Below are 15,966 nucleotides of genomic sequence, written 5' to 3'. Positions count from 1 at the left end.
GTTCAAAAGTTATTAGCATAATAAAAGTGAAACTTTGGACAGTTGGTGGCGCTAGAGGGAATGCGTTAGAGACACCAAAATTGGTGTAATTAAAGTTGGGACTGTCCTCTATCAGAATGTCAAACCAAAACAACTTTCCCGCAAACCGGTCTATGGGCTGCCATAGACGCCAAGTCGGAAACGGAAGAAGAATAATAATAATAATAGGAAACGGAACAGATACAATAGGTGCCTCCGCACCTTCGGTGCTTGGCCCCTAATAATAGGAAACGGAACAGATACAATAGGTGCCTCCGCACCTTCGGTGCTTGGCCCCTAATAATAGGAAACGGAACAGATACAATAGGTGCCTCCGCACCTTCGGTGCTTGGCCCCTAATAATAGGAACCGGCACAGATACAATAGGTGCCTCCGCACCTTCGGTGCTTGGCCCCTAAATATAGCTGCAAGCAGCCATTACCGGGGCCAAGCGCAAGAAGCGGCAACATATGCCAAAATGGCAAGGAGTGGCAGACCAACTGCAGCAAGGAGCAATTAAGGGCATTTTGAGAGAACTTTGGGCAAATGGCTAAGAAAATCACATAAACATTAACTTATAAGATGATTTAATGGGTTATCACTTTCGAACAATAGGTGGCGCAGTTACGAAATAGATGTGATGTGGTCAGAGTGAGGTGACAATGACACATGCAAAGTTTGGTGTCAAAATGTGAAGGCATTGCAGAGACAAAGCCTAAATAGTAAATTTGGCAGCATGCCTAAATTTCGATGCTGTGGTATACGAAAACAGTTTTGTCTATCATCGTGCAATTCATAACTTTTAGTCGGCACGGTCTGGAGATGATGCGATTCAATTTTCGTGAAAATCGGACAAACGGTCTAGGAGGAGTTCGAAAAAGAAGGTTTTTCAAAGAAATAAAGATGGCGAACAGGACGTTTGTCTGATTATGGAAAACCTGATATCTATGTTTTCGGCATAACCGAAGGAATCTATTAAGATCAGTTTCATTGCAATAGGCAAATTTATTCAAAAGTTATTATCGTTCTCAGAAATTAATTATAACTTTTGACCAACAGGTGGCGCTGTCTCAAAATCTTTTGAGTACCTTCAGGGCATGCTGCTTATGGCACACACTGAGTTTTGTAATATTACACCAATGCATTTGTTTAGTATAGCATTTTATTTCACAAAACTCTATTGAAGTCAATGGGAATTTCACGTTTTGTTCTGTTATAGCGCCACCAAGATGCTCAGTCTCACAATTTTTTTTATGTGTCCTCAGAGTGACCCCATACATATGTGTGTCAATTTTGGTGCAAATATCTCAATTCACTTCCGAGTTATAAACATTTATATGAAAAAACACGTAAAAAATGACTGACACATGACTTTGTTTGAATTTTACTACCCCTTACTATCAATATTTTCGCATTTGGGCATTTTCATATAGTTAACAAGCTATGATTCCGTGTTTCTGGCGGTGGTTTCGTCTCGATCGGAACAGCGGTTTTGAAGATATCGCCAAGTGTTTTTTTCGCGCTAAATCGCTACGCTACACCAACCGTAACACGAAACCCAGCATGTTTAGTATCGTTGGACTCGGCAACGATTCAGGAACTCAAAAAGATGACTCCCGTGAAAATAAGTGTACCACACCCAAAGTTATAAGCGTTTGAAAAAAACAATTCACCACTAGGTGGCGCTGTTTCGAAACTTCTCAGGCTTCTTCAGGGCATCGTACTGATGACCCATACCGAGTTTCGTAACAATTCGTTCATGCGTTCAAAAAATACAGCATTTTAGCACATAATTCAAAATGGCCGACAGCCAAAATGGCCGATCTGGGAAAATTGGATATCAGTCGACTCGGCATGATGCCCTGAATCTAACGAGATGAAGTTTATGATTTTTGGACAAACCGTTCAGAAGTTACGAGCAAAAATAGCCATTTTTCATATCTCCGGACCACTAGGTGGCGCTGCGCCGAAACGCAGCACGTAGCCTCAGGTCATGCTTGTGATAACACGTACCAAGTTTGGTCTGAAAACGAGTAAGTGTTGCGGAGATACAACCTCACGTCTGTTTTCGCAAGCGTTACATAAATTTTGTTTACGCGTTTATCGAAAACGATTATTCGAATCATCTTGAATTCCATAACTTTTTGTCAGCACTGCCTGGAGATGATCCAATGCGATTTTGGTGAAAATCGGACAAACCGTCTAGGACGAGTTCGCAAAAGTAGGTTTTTTGGAAAATTCAAAATGGCGGCCGTTTTTTTATGACGGAAAATGACGTCATAGGGTGCGATCGAATCGGCATGAGCTCAGGAACAAGAGGAAAAAAGAATTTTGTTGATAGGCCTTTCGGTTCAAAAGTTATTAGCATAATAAAAGTGAAACTTTGGACAGTTGGTGGCGCTAGAGGGAATGCGTTAGAGACACCAAAATTGGTGTATTTAAAGTTGGGACTGTCCTCTATCAGAATGTCAAACCAAAACAACTTTCCCGCAAACCGGTCTATGGGCTGCCATAGACGCCAAGTCGGAAACGGAAGAAGAATAATAATAAATATAGCTGCAAGCAGCCATTACCGGGGCCAAGCGCAAGAAGCGGCAACATATGCCAAAATGGCAAGGAGTGGCAGACCAACTGCAGCAAGGAGCAATTAAGGGCATTTTGAGAGAACTTTGGGCAAATTGCTAAAAAAATCACATAAACATTAACTTATAAGATGATTTAATGGGTTATCACTTTCGAACAATAGGTGGCGCAGTTACGAAATAGATGTGATGTGGTCAGAGGGAGGTGACAATGACACATGCAAAGTTTGGTGTCAAAATGTGAAGGCATTGCAGAGATAAAGCCTAAATAGTAATTTTGGCAGCATGCCTAAACTTTGATGCTGTGGTATACGAAAACGGTTTTGTCTATCATCGTGCAATTCATAACTTTTAGTCGGCACGGTCTGGAGATGATGCGATTAAATTTTCGTGACAAACGGTCTAGGAGGAGTTCAAAAAAGAAGGCTTTTCAAAGAAATAAAAATGGCGGACAGGAAGTTTGGCTGATTATGCAAAACCTGATATCTATGTTTTCGGCATAACCCAAGGAATCTATTAAGATCAGTTTCATTGCAATAGGCAAATTTATTCAAAAGTTATTAGCGTTCTCAGAAATTAATTATAACTTTTGACCAACAGGTGGCGCTGTCTCAAAATCTTTTGAGTACCTTCAGGGCATGCTGCTTATGGCACACACTGAGTTTCGTAATGTTAGACCAAAGCATTTATTTAGTATAGCATTGTATTTCACAAAACTGTATTGAAGTCAATGGGAATTTCACGTTTTGTTCTATTATAGCGCCACCAAGAGGCTCAGTCCCACATTTTTTTGTATGTGTCCTCAGAGTGACCCCATACATATGTGTGTCAATTTTGGTGAAAATCTCTCAATTCGCTTCCGAGTTATAAACATTTATATGAAAAAACACGTAAAAAATGACTGACACATGACTTTGTTTGAATTTTACTACCCCTTACTATCAATATTTTCGCATTTGGACATTAGCGTATAGTTAACAAGCTATGATTCCGTGTTTCTGACGGTGGTTTCGTCTCGATCGGAACAGCGGTTTTGAAGATATCGCCAAGTGTTTTTTCTGCGCTAAATCGCTACGCTACGCCATCCGTGAGACGAAACCCGACATATTTGGTATCGTAGGACTCGGCAACGATTCAGGACCTCAAAAATATGACTCCCGTGAAAATAAGTGTACCACACCCAAAGTTATAAGCGTTTGAATAAAACAATTCACAACTAGGTGGCGCTGTTTCGAAACTTCTCAGTCTCCTTCAGGGCATCGTACTGATGACCCATACCGAGTTTCGTAACAATTCGTTCATGCGTTCAAAAAATACAGCATTTTAGCACATAATTCAAAATGGCCGACAGCCAAAATGGCCGATCTGGGAAAATTGGATATCGGTCGACTCGGCATGACGCCCTGAATCTAACGAGACCAAGTTTTTGATTTTTGGAGAAACCGTTCAGAAGTTATGAGCAAAAATAGCCATTTTTCATATCTCCGGACCACTAGGTGGCGCTGCGCCGAAACGCAGCACGTAGCCTCAGGTCATGCTTGTGATGACACGTACCAAGTTTGGTCTGAAAACGAGTAAGCGTTGCGGAGATACCGCCTCACGTCTGTTTTCGCAAGCGCTAAGTAAAATTTGTTTGCGCGTTTATCGAAAACGGTTATTCGAATCATCTTGAATTCCATAACTTTTTGTCAGCACTGGCTGGAGATGATCCGGTGCGATTTTGGTGAAAATCGGACAAACCGTCTAGGACGAGTTCGCAAAAGTAGGTTTTTTGGAAAATTCAAAATGGCGGCCGTTTTTTTATGACGGAAAATGACGTCATAGGGTGCGATCGAATCGGCATGAGCTCAGGAACAAGAGGAAAAAAGAATTTTGTTGATAGGCCTTACGGTTCAAAAGTTATTAGCATAATAAAAGTGAAACTTTGGACAGTTGGTGGCGCTAGAGGGAATGCATTAGAGACACCAAAATTGGTGTATTTAAAGTTGGGACTGTCCTCGATCAGAATGTCAAACCAAAACAACTTTCCCGCAAACCGGTCTATGGGCTGCCATAGACGCCAAGTCAGAAACGGAAGAAGAATAATAATAATAATAGGAAACGGAACAGATACAATAGGTGCCTCCGCACCTTCGGTGCTTGGCCCCTAAAAAGAAACGGAACAGATACAATAGGTGCCTCCGCACCTTCGGTGCTTGGCCCCTAATAAATATAGCTGCAAGCAGCCATTACCGGGGCCAAGCGCAAGAAGCGGCAACATATGCCAAAATGGCAAGGAGTGGCAGACCAACTGCAGCAAGGAGCAATTAAGGGCATTTTGAGAGAACTTTGGGCAAATGGCTAAGAAAATCACAGAAACATTAACTTATAAGATGATTTAATGGGTTATCACTTTCGAACAATAGGTGGCGCAGTTACGAAATAGATGTGATGTGGTCAGAGTGAGGTGACAATGACACATGCAAAGTTTGGTGTCAAAATGTGAAGGCATTGCAGAGATAAAGCCTAAATAGTAATTTTGGCAGCATGCCTAAATTTCGATGCTGTGGTATACGAAAACGGTTTTGTCTATCATCGTGCAATTCATAACTTTTAGTCGGCACGGTCTGGAGATGATACGATTCAATTTTCGTGAAAATCGGACAAACGGTCTAGGAGGAGTTCGAAAAAGAAGGTTTTTCAAAGAAATAAAGATGGCGAACAGGACGTTTTGCTGATTATGCAAAACCTGATATCTATGTTTTCAGCATAACCCAAGGAATCTATTAAGATCAGTTTCATTGCAATAGGCAAATTTATTCAAAAGTTATTAGCGTTCTCAGAAATTAATTATAACTTTTGACCAACAGGTGGCGCTGTCTCAAAATCTTTTGAGTACCTTCAGGGCATGCTGCTTATGGCACACACTGAGTTTCGTAATATTACACCAATGCATTTGTTTAGTATAGCATTTTATTTCACAAAACTCTATTGAAGTCAATGGGAATTTCACGTTTTGTTCTATTATAGCGCCACCAAGAGGCTCAGTCCCACAATTTTTTTTATGTGTCGTCAGAGTGACCCCATACATATGTGTGTCAATTTTGGTGCAAATATCTCAATTCACTTCCGAGTTATAAACATTTATATGAAAAAACACGTAAAAAATGACTGACACATGACTTTGTTTGAATTTTACTACCCCTTACTATCAATATTTTCGCATTTGGGCATTTGCATATAGTTAACAAGCTATGATTCCGTGTTTCTGGCGGTGGTTTCGTCTCAATCGGAACAGCGGTTTTGAAGATATCGCCAAGTGTTTTTTTCGCGCTAAATCGCTACGCTACACCAACCGTAACACGAAACCCAGCATGTTTAGTATCGTTGGACTCGGCAACGATTCAGGAACTCAAAAACATGACTCCCGTGAAAATAAGTGTACCACACCCAAAGCTATAAGCGTTTGAAAAAAACAATTCACCACTAGGTGGCGCTGTTTCGAAACTTCTCAGGCTCCTTCAGGGCATCGTACTGATGATCCATACCGAGTTTCGTAACAATTCGTTCATGCGTTCAAAAAATACAGCATTTTAGCACATAATTCAAAATGGCCGACAGCCAAAATGGCCGATCTGGGAAAATTGGATATCGGTCGACTCGGCATGACGCCCTGAATCTAACGAGACCAAGTTTTTGATTTTTGGAGAAACCGTTCAGAAGTTACGAGCAAAAATAGCCATTTTTCATATCTCCGGACCACTAGGTGGCGCTGCGCCGAAACGCAGCACGTAGCCTCAGGTCATGCTTGTGATAACACGTACCAAGTTTGGTGTGAAAACGAGTAAGCGTTGCGGAGATACAACCTCACGTCTGTTTTCGCAAGCGCTACGTAAATTTTGTTTACGCGTTTATCGAAAACGGTTATTCGAATCATCTTGAATTCCATAACTTTTTGTCAGCACTGCCTGGAGATGATCAGGTGCGATTTTGGTGAAAATCGGACAAACCGTCTAGGACGAGTTCGCAAAAGTAGGTTTTTTGGAAAATTCAAAATGGCGGCCGTTTTTTTATGACGAATTTTTTATTATTGAATTTTGTTGATAGGCCTTACGGTTCAAAAGTTATTAGCATAATAAAAGTGAAACTTTGGACAGTTGGTGGCGCTAGAGGGAATGAGTTAGAGACACCAAAATTGGTGTATTTAAAGTTGGGACTGTCCTCTATCAAAATGTCAAACCAAAACAACTTTCCCGCAAACCGGTCTATGGGCTGCCATAGACGCCCAGTCGGAAGAAGAATAATAATAATAATAATAATAATAATAATAAGAACCGGCACAGATACAATAGGTGCCTCCGCACCTTCGGTGCTTGGCCCCTAAAAAGAAACGGAACAGATACAATAGGTGCCTCCGCACCTTCGGTGCTTGGCCCCTAATAATAATAATAAGAACCGGCACAGATACAATAGGTGCCTCCGCACCTTCGGTGCTTGGCCCCTAATAATAATAATAAGAACCGGCACAGATACAATAGGTGCCTCCGCACCTTCGGTGCTTGGCCCCTAATGACCATCAACGGATAAGGTTAAGGGCTTCTTCTTGGAATCTAGATAGATTGACCAAACCGGCAACTAGTGTTGTCAAAAAACTCGGTACTTCGGTACCAAGTCGGTACTAAAAAAAAAAAAAAAAAATGTTACGGTACCAGCTTTTCTAGGTACCGAGTACCAGGTTAATCCAGTTCTAGACGCGCTGTCTGAAAGGTGCACAGTTGCGTCCTCTTCATAACGCTGATATGCTCTCTCTCTGAATCCACTTGTTGACACGAAAGGAGGAAATAGCCACATATGGAAATCTTTTGGATTAGGCTAATGTCCCGTTGCCATAAGAGGCCGATTACATGCAAATTCGCAATTTCAAATATAGGCGCGAGGCAAGCGCGCTCATAATAAAAACTCGTTGCATAGCAACGACAGACGCCACGTGAGAGCAGTACAGTAGTATTCACCCGACACCAGAGTACCACTGGTATTAGTATCGACGCATCCCTATTTATGTCATTTAATGTCAGTGCCAGTTCTAGGCGTATTCTTGCCTTTACACTCAGCAGGTTTAAAAAGCCTTTTTAAAATTAAATATGAATGCAGTTTTAGATTAAATAAAAGTACAGTCAAGTCAAATAAAACATGTTTTATCTCCTGTATAGTTTGGTAATGCTACAATACGATACCATTCATCAACACTTAGTTCACATCAACACATTGAGTGAACAATATATTTTTACAACATTAATTAATGTTTGTAAATGTTATTTAAGACAAACACTTGGTTGTTCATGTTTGTTCACTTCATTCATTGTGCATTAAATAAATGTTAACGGATTAAAACTTTAAAAACAACTTTAAAAATGTGTTGGTGCATACTATTGTTTATTTTAGGTCATTTTATCTAATCTTTTTCTAAAGTGTTTATAATGCAAATGTACAGTTTCCATACCGTGATAAACACTTAAAAATATGTAAATTTAAACTAAGCTTTGGTACCGAATTTGGTACCGAGAACCGTGAATTTTTACTGGTATTGGTACCGAATACTGAAATTTTGGTACCGTGACAACACTACCGGCAACTGCACATCTGAAATAAAAGCACCGAATTTATTAGGACGTAATGTAATGCTGAACATGCACCAAATCTGGAGGAGAGACATCAACCTCTCAACCAAATGCAGGCTATTCCAAGCAATTGTGTTTTCTATATAAACATACGTATGTGAAAGCTGGGCTATGGAAAAAAAAAAAAACGATCGAAGAAGAATTGATGTCTTTGAGACATGGTGTAGGAGAAGGCACTTAAGGATACCATGGACAATGAGGGTTAGACTGCAGTAAGCGTTCTAAGAATGAAGCATGATTTCCCCACTGATCACATGTTTCAGAGCAAGCCTTGTGGTCCTGTGTGGTACTGCATGCAATCACAGGATCCTTTTCCCTCTGATGTGCATGCTCAATGGCCACATCTGTCTTTTCCAAATGTTTGTTTTATTTCTACTGGTATACAATGTATAGATAAATAACTCTTTATTGTATGTAACTTACACCCAATCGCTGAATATTATAAACTCACCAATGCCATAGAGAGCAATCCTGGTGTTTCCTTTCTGCAGAAGAACTGGACTGACTTCAAGTTTCTCCACTGAATGATTGCGGCCAAAATGATTGACCAGACCAGCGCAGCTCAACAGGTCTATAGCACATAGACCATCAGCCTGGAACACACATTCAAAGCCAAACACAAAAACTTTAAAAAATAAGATTGGAATTATCAATTATGTAATTAACATTTAAATTGCATCTTACTGACAAATTTAACACAAAAAAGAAAGAAAAATACGCAATGACTTACTTTCTACAGCTGAGAATCAGAAGTCCTTATACTGTTTTGAGGTCTGCCTATCTTCATTTTTCAGTGGTTGATTAGTTTACATTACATTTTGGTGATCAAAGATGTTAAAAAGATAAAATGATTGACCACAGGCCAGTGGGACTTTAAGATCTACTTTACCACAATGCTACACTGTATAACAAAAAGCCCGTCCTGCAGAAATGTCAGGGCTCCAGACTGCGACCAAATGGTTGCATTTTGCGACCAAAATTTGAGAGTGTGCGACTGAATTTTACATCCAGTCGCACATGTGCGACCAGTATTTGCCACACGTGGTAAACACATGGTAAAACGTGGAAGGGGCACGTCAATGAATCCGTGACAAGAATAGCGTAAAACAGCATATCATAATGTTTAGTCTATTTATTATTAAAGAATTTGTCTGTATTACAGTTATTTTGGGGGAAATTTGAATAATTGCATAGCAAGCTGATTTAGGGTGTGCCCCTAAATTTTCTGCTTGTGCTCCCAAAATTTTCAGTCAGGGGCAACAGCGCTCCTAGTAAAAAAAAGTTAGTCTGGAGCCCTGCATGTGGAACCCTCTAATGACTGAGCACGGAGGATCATGAGCAATTCACCTTTGGCTAAGCCACGCCCTAGAATGTAGATTGACCAATCACAGCGCAGCCAAGAACGAGCTCCCACAGAGGTCGGACACTTTTTCACAGCGCTTCATTGACTTAACACAGGCGTCTCATATTTTTGGTCTCGGCAGGCTATTACCGTCGTAGTTTTATCCAAAATATGGTTAAACCACGTGACTTATGCAGTGTTTCCCACACATTGACTAATTCGCCACCTAATACTGCGTTTCATTTTTTAACAACATTTAAAAGACGCAGCGTATTCTTTCAGTTGTATTTCCTCGCTTTCCCTCCGTCTCACTCTCACTCACGCGTCTCGCTCACATACACACACACAACGTGCACACCTCGTCTGTCTATGAGGCGCCAGACTGGACAAAAGCAAAGCGAACTCTGTGAGCGACACTGGGCGAGAGAGAGAGAGAGTGTGACTTTATTTAAACTTATAATTTATATTACTGGACAGTTTAAAGCTCATAACCATATTTTGTTGTTACTTGTTGTTTACCTCAATAAATTTAAGGTCATTCATAATTTATTTGCATTTTTTAATACATTTTAATCATTAACTTTAAAAGCACACTCCTTTTACGACTAAAATAACAGTCAAGGGTAAAAAAAAAAAATTATAATTCCCAAAAATTATAGCGGAAAAAACGGAATTTGAGAGAAAAAAAAATCCAACGGAATTTGGGGAAAAAATAAAACGCATTTCATAGGGCCCTACTTCAGTGAGGCGCGGTGGTTTATGGGATGAGTAGTGCCTTCACTTGGAAATAAAAATATGTACACAGTCTTGTACCTTAGACTTTTTTTCGATTTTCTCTTTGTTTTTTCACTCGGAATGATATGTTGTATGCTTATGAGTTCAGCCATAGCTGGTTATCCTCAGACATGCTCTAAAACTCTTTAGATAGGGATTTTCCAAAACGTCAATGGGAGAAATTAATGGAAAATTTACTTCTGGCACCAAAGCTCTCTCAGGCTGTGGGCGGGACTGTGATGCTGTATAGGAACTGCATTCCCCAACAAAAGTAATTTCAAGTTTTATGTGCAATATACAACAGATAGTTCGTGGACATGGACTATTGGCTGTCTGTAGGCACGCCTGAGGCTGCCTTACTCGCTATGTGCACACACTACCCATTTAAAACCCAATATGACAATTTTAGTGAACTAATAAATGTATGAATTCTCTTACCCCAGTTGGGTCATCATGGTTACCATGCACACTGAAGACAGGGATGGAAATGTTTAGATTATTGTCCAAGTAGTTCACCCATGGAAACCTGCCAAAATAACAAAAGGACGTTAAGTGTCTGTGTGTATGTGGACATTTCTGCATCTTTGTACAATAGGGGAGTATTTTATACTGAACAAACTGTCATCATTCATCAAACTTTATATGAAAATTCTGATCATTTATTTGAGGGTTGGTTGACATGAAAGATGCTGTTTGTGCTGCTTAATGTGCTTGAGCCATGGTTTCTCCAACGCATAACTTACAACTTGCTGTTTGGCACTCAAAACATATGGACTCGAGTCGATTGACTTCCATTTCAGTTCATATTGACTTTGTCTGTCAACAGTAATATTTCCCTCCCCAAAACATACCTAGCCCACATTCATGACCATATCTAAAACAATGACACATACACGTGACATGAGCAATTTTCATTTTGGTTGAACTATGCTTATAATAAGGTGAAAAGAATGAACTTGCATGTCAAGACTTAAGTAAGCAATGTTTCTAAACCAAGATACCAAAAAAAGCTTGAGTCTTACTTGCTGTGGCTGAAATTGACAGCCTGATCACTGATGATTTCAAAGACGATTGGCCGGTCACCCATGCAATACTTCCTCATCATCTCCATGCAGCTATGCATAGTTTTGCGAGATGGTTTATTGTCATGGAACAGATCCCCACCCAACAAAACAAAGTCAACCTGACAGAGAAAGAGAGAAGCACTATGAAAAACAAATGTCAGTTAAAGGAGAAAAAGCATAGAGTGCACATTATACAGATCCATGCATCTGTGCAGAGAAACATCTATGAATCAGGGTTGTGCATGAATCAGAATTGAGAATCATTTTTTTCTCGGCTAGTATACGCTATATTGCGTGAATATTGGAGGTGGAGATTTAAAGCCTTTTCTCACAGCTTGATAAAATTAAACGCATCAATTTGATTGCGGATCCAGAAAGGTTCAAATTAGGGATGCACCGATACCAAGCTCATGTACTTGTACTCGTACTCGTAAAAATACCCCGATATACCAAAGACCGATACCTCACGCGACATAACTGACAGCACTTTCCAGTGCACACAGAGACACCAGATGCAATGTCAGCCTCAGCAGTGTGGAAATATTTTCAAAATCAATGATGACGACCCACGCATGGCAATCTGCACGATTATTTCTGCATTAATATCGAGAGTAGGGCTGCACGTTTTCAAGTTTTTCATTAACCGTTAATACTCGGTTAACCATATTATTAAAACCTTTAATACCTGGTTGGACCCCATTTGAAACGAATTAATTTATAGAAATAAAACGCAGTGATAAGTACAGAGCAGTTAAAGTAGGCACATTTCCATCACCCTTCAAACTGAAATTGCCAATTGAAAATAGCCTACGCACAGAAACAAGTCCATTTCGCAAAAACTCCATGTCCGCAAATAAATATTTATGATCATCATCATTATTGTAACATTTTATTAGGCTGCATATGTAGAAGATGCCTTTATCCAAAAAAGGAACAAAGCACAAATAAACACAATATTTTGACGCATATCCAGTGTGTGTGCTTAGTGTGGAGCGTGCACTGATGGCTGCGAAACGCCCATGTGAACACTTGCCGTTTCATTGCAGTTCTTTCAGTGGAAACAACTTAAAATACTCTTTCATTTCTGGTCATACAAAAAATAATAATACCTATACATTTATTTGTGTAAACTCACAATAACAAGAAAACGTTGTGCTTTAACAGAAGGCGCGCTTCATGATCTCCGTGAACTGAAGCGCGAGAACTGAAACAGCCGCATTCCAATTTGTTCGTTTTAAATTGGACATTTAAAGCTTTAGTCTGTTCTACAATGCAAAGAGAGTTCAGCCACTTGAGCATGTGAAGAATCAGTGGTTAGGGTTCATATTTGCAACGATACCACAACAGTATAGCCCGATTGTGTCATCATTTTAATGACAAATCATTCAAAAACATAAATGAATTCAAATGTGGATTAGCAAGCCGGTTGTTCCTGAAGGAGGCCTCAGTACCCAGTGTATATGGATCAGCTTCCTCCTCCGAATCACAACCTCTAAGTATTATTAATAATTGTTGCTTTTATGGGTTTTGTAGCGTCAGGGCATTATGAGGGAAGGCGCAATAAGTATGTGTGTATTTGTAAGTTACGCTCAGCACAGCTTCTAGGTCTCCAATGTCATTTTTTTTTAAATATGTGAAATGTTTGTCGCCGTCATAAAGAATAGAGTGTCTTGTTGTACTGCAGTGCTTTATCAATATGTTTATGCGTTATGCTAACAAACAATAACTGACTGGGTCATCAGCCGATTAGCGTCACGCAAAGGAGTGGTTTGGAAAAATGAGTCGTTGTACAAATCATTTGGGAGTCGGTGAGCAAATCAGGAAAAAATAAATGCATATTATAAGACAACAAAAGTGTTTTTTGTCATTGCATTCATGTAAAACTGTTGTTGGGGACTCCCAGAAAAATATTAGGAACATTTTAAATGCCATAATAGGTGCTCTTTAATCAGCGAGATTTACAGCAAAGTCAGAACCAGAACAAAAGTGGATGTTTCTTACTAGTTCAGATGAAATTTTCAAGTGAAAATTATTACGTTGGTCATACTTCCAAAAAGAATAATCTGTGATTCTGAACGCCAGTATACACACTGGCACGGTGACTGACAGCCTCACTGTCTCCTCAAACATTGTGGTCATCCGCACTGTGCCGTGTCAAAGTACAACTCACGTTAAGTTGATAATTGGCTTTATGCACAGCTGCACTACTTCCTGAACTTAAGCAAGCTCCTTCTGCCATTATTGGACAAATTGATTAATCCAAGTGTGCCTGACCTCAGTAGTCACAGCAACAATAATCAGACACACCTGAATTAATCAAGTTCGGCCAATAATAATGGCAGACAAGAAACAAGGAGCTGGCTTAAGTTCAGGAAGTAATGCAGCTGTGCATAAAGCCAATTCTGCGAACAACTGGTGTTTTTATATGCTTTAAAACAAACCACATGTAAATGTATACGTCAACACCATTGATAAATATTTTCTTCAAAGACAAGTCTCAAAAACATGGTTTGAAATCGCTGGTATTACTGACGTCACAAACTACCTTGTCAGATCAACGTGCGGGCAATCTTTAGCATGTCATTAAATACCGCTCTGAAGCAGTGGAGTCATGACAAGCCAGGTTTCCTGGTATATTTTTCTGTTGCTATGAAAAACAATGGCTATGTTACTAGGTCCACGTCCTGAGATCAATGCTGGGACATGTTTGTGTTCACTTCACACAGAAGGCAATATAGCACTTCTATGGCAATTTTCTGGTATCAACGCACTGTGTGAAAGGGGCTTTAGATTTTGAATATTGGTGATGGGTGATTTTTGTAAGTTTGTGAAATAATTGTATTATAATATTTATATTATTATAATATGCAATTAATATAAAATCACCTCAAAGTCTCAAACAATATATGTACCCATTATGTAATTCCCACCTCATTTTGCACAGCTTGTTTCATGATCTCGTCGAAGGTCACAAACGTGTCATTTCCTCTAATGGCATCTTTCTCCAGATAACCTAGGTGAATGTCAGTGGCAATGAGGATCTTGAATGTGTCCTCATCATCACTAAAATAACAAACGCAAAAAAAATTAAAACACATTACAACATTCAAAAGGAACATTGAAAACTAATAAAAGGGTCTTATAAATGAATTGTAGTGTCATGACAGCTACAATAAACATTACAGGTTAAGAGCTGTAGGAATAAAAACTTAATCAGCAATTATCAGACCTACAGTTATTGTGGTTCCAGACATTTTCATTGACTTTAAGACATCATGTGAACAAAGCTAGCTGAATTTAAATGTCACAATCACTTGTCAATCAACCAGCTGATCCCTGTTATTCCTAGGTATAACTAAACACAAAAATGTATTAAAAAATTAATTTCTACCAAATAAATGCACTTACATGGTGTTTCCAGCTGATGTCATACTGAGAGAACTGCACTGACACACTGAAAATGATGAAGTAGGGAAACAAAAGACAGATATATGTTGATGATGTGGATCTACAGGTTTAGTTATTATACCGATATGATTATGCAGAAAACATCTACAAACTGAGTATGCCATGCATGCCACAGTCGGCTCCTAAACATGCGTGTTTCTCACACAGAATTGACAGACAGAGCAGATTTGATTATAAAAACTTAACTACACAAAGCTGCTGCTAAATGTTTTAGATGTGATTTGTTCATTAAAAAATTTAACCGTTATTTCACATCCATACATTTCCGATTAATACATCATAAAAAACGTACAGTGAGACTCATCTTCTCCTTGTGCGCATAGAGGACAGGCTTCTAAGCTCCCATCCTTAATTTAAAAGATAGATTTTGTTTGATTCATACCATTTCCAGCTAACAGAGTTAACAATACTAACGCCGGGTGGAGGAAAGAGACCACACAAAAGTTGAGCGGACACGATGTGCGGCATTTTTTACTGCTCTACTGCGATAACGTTAACGTTCAGTGTCGGTAGTCATAAAGTGGGGGAGTTCAAATGGCCATGAAACTTTGTACAACACACGACAAACATATGTACTTTATGTCTACCTAACTTACCTCTGAGAAGTGTCCAAAGTTGGTGAAAATAATTTCTTGGCAGTTACGTCTGGTTTAAAATCGCCTTTCAGGAGGAAAATGCAGCCTGACTGGGAAAATTGAAGACAAATGTGCACCTGAAAACCATAATGACGTGATTGGCTAAAAATAATTATCAAATATTGCAACAGCGAGCCAATGAAAAACAGTGAATTATTCAGAGATGAGGGGAAAATCCATAAAATCCGGCACAGAGATTTGCGACAAAATGGCAGCCTTTATTTATTGGAATATCCACATACCTAATCAAAGCAAAAGAAAAATAACTTTACCTCAAAAGAAGTCAACTGCTCCTCAGAAGACAATCGTTCACATGCAGGCAAGTAATCTTCTCCTCCCACCGCGGAAGAAGAAGTCACTCGCGGGAAGGTTTTTCCCTTGGAGTCCTGGGAAATGTAGTTTAAACATTCAAGAGAATTAGCCGCA

General features: G+C 39.5%; 1 protein-coding gene across 3 annotated transcripts in view; it reads right to left on the bottom strand.

Annotated features, from left to right (window-relative positions):
- Positions 1–15,916, bottom strand: part of mre11a (MRE11 homolog A, double strand break repair nuclease) — a 66,658-nt gene extending 50,742 nt beyond the window's left edge. The window contains exons 1-7 of one of the 3 annotated variants that reach the window (XM_039654244.2): positions 15,813–15,916; positions 15,502–15,617; positions 14,846–14,891; positions 14,368–14,500; positions 11,396–11,556; positions 10,812–10,899; positions 8,709–8,850 (exon numbers count right to left, since the gene is read on the bottom strand). In XM_039654244.2, the coding sequence (XP_039510178.2) occupies positions 8,709–8,850; positions 10,812–10,899; positions 11,396–11,556; positions 14,368–14,500; positions 14,846–14,868 (547 nt within the window). In that variant the 5' untranslated portion in view covers positions 14,869–14,891; positions 15,502–15,617; positions 15,813–15,916. The remainder of the gene's footprint in view (positions 1–8,708; positions 8,851–10,811; positions 10,900–11,395; positions 11,557–14,367; positions 14,501–14,845; positions 14,892–15,501; positions 15,618–15,812) is intronic. The other 2 variants (XM_039654245.2, XM_039654246.2) reach the window with 2 other exon arrangements.
- Between the last annotated feature and the right edge of the window lie 50 nt (positions 15,917–15,966).

This window comes from Pimephales promelas, chromosome 16, assembly GCF_988280905.1.
Source record: "Pimephales promelas chromosome 16, fPimPro1.hap1.1, whole genome shotgun sequence".
Taxonomy (NCBI): Eukaryota; Metazoa; Chordata; class Actinopteri; order Cypriniformes; family Leuciscidae; genus Pimephales; species Pimephales promelas.
The sequence above is the reverse complement of the archived record's forward strand: the minus strand, read 5'-3'. Positions and strand labels throughout refer to the sequence as shown.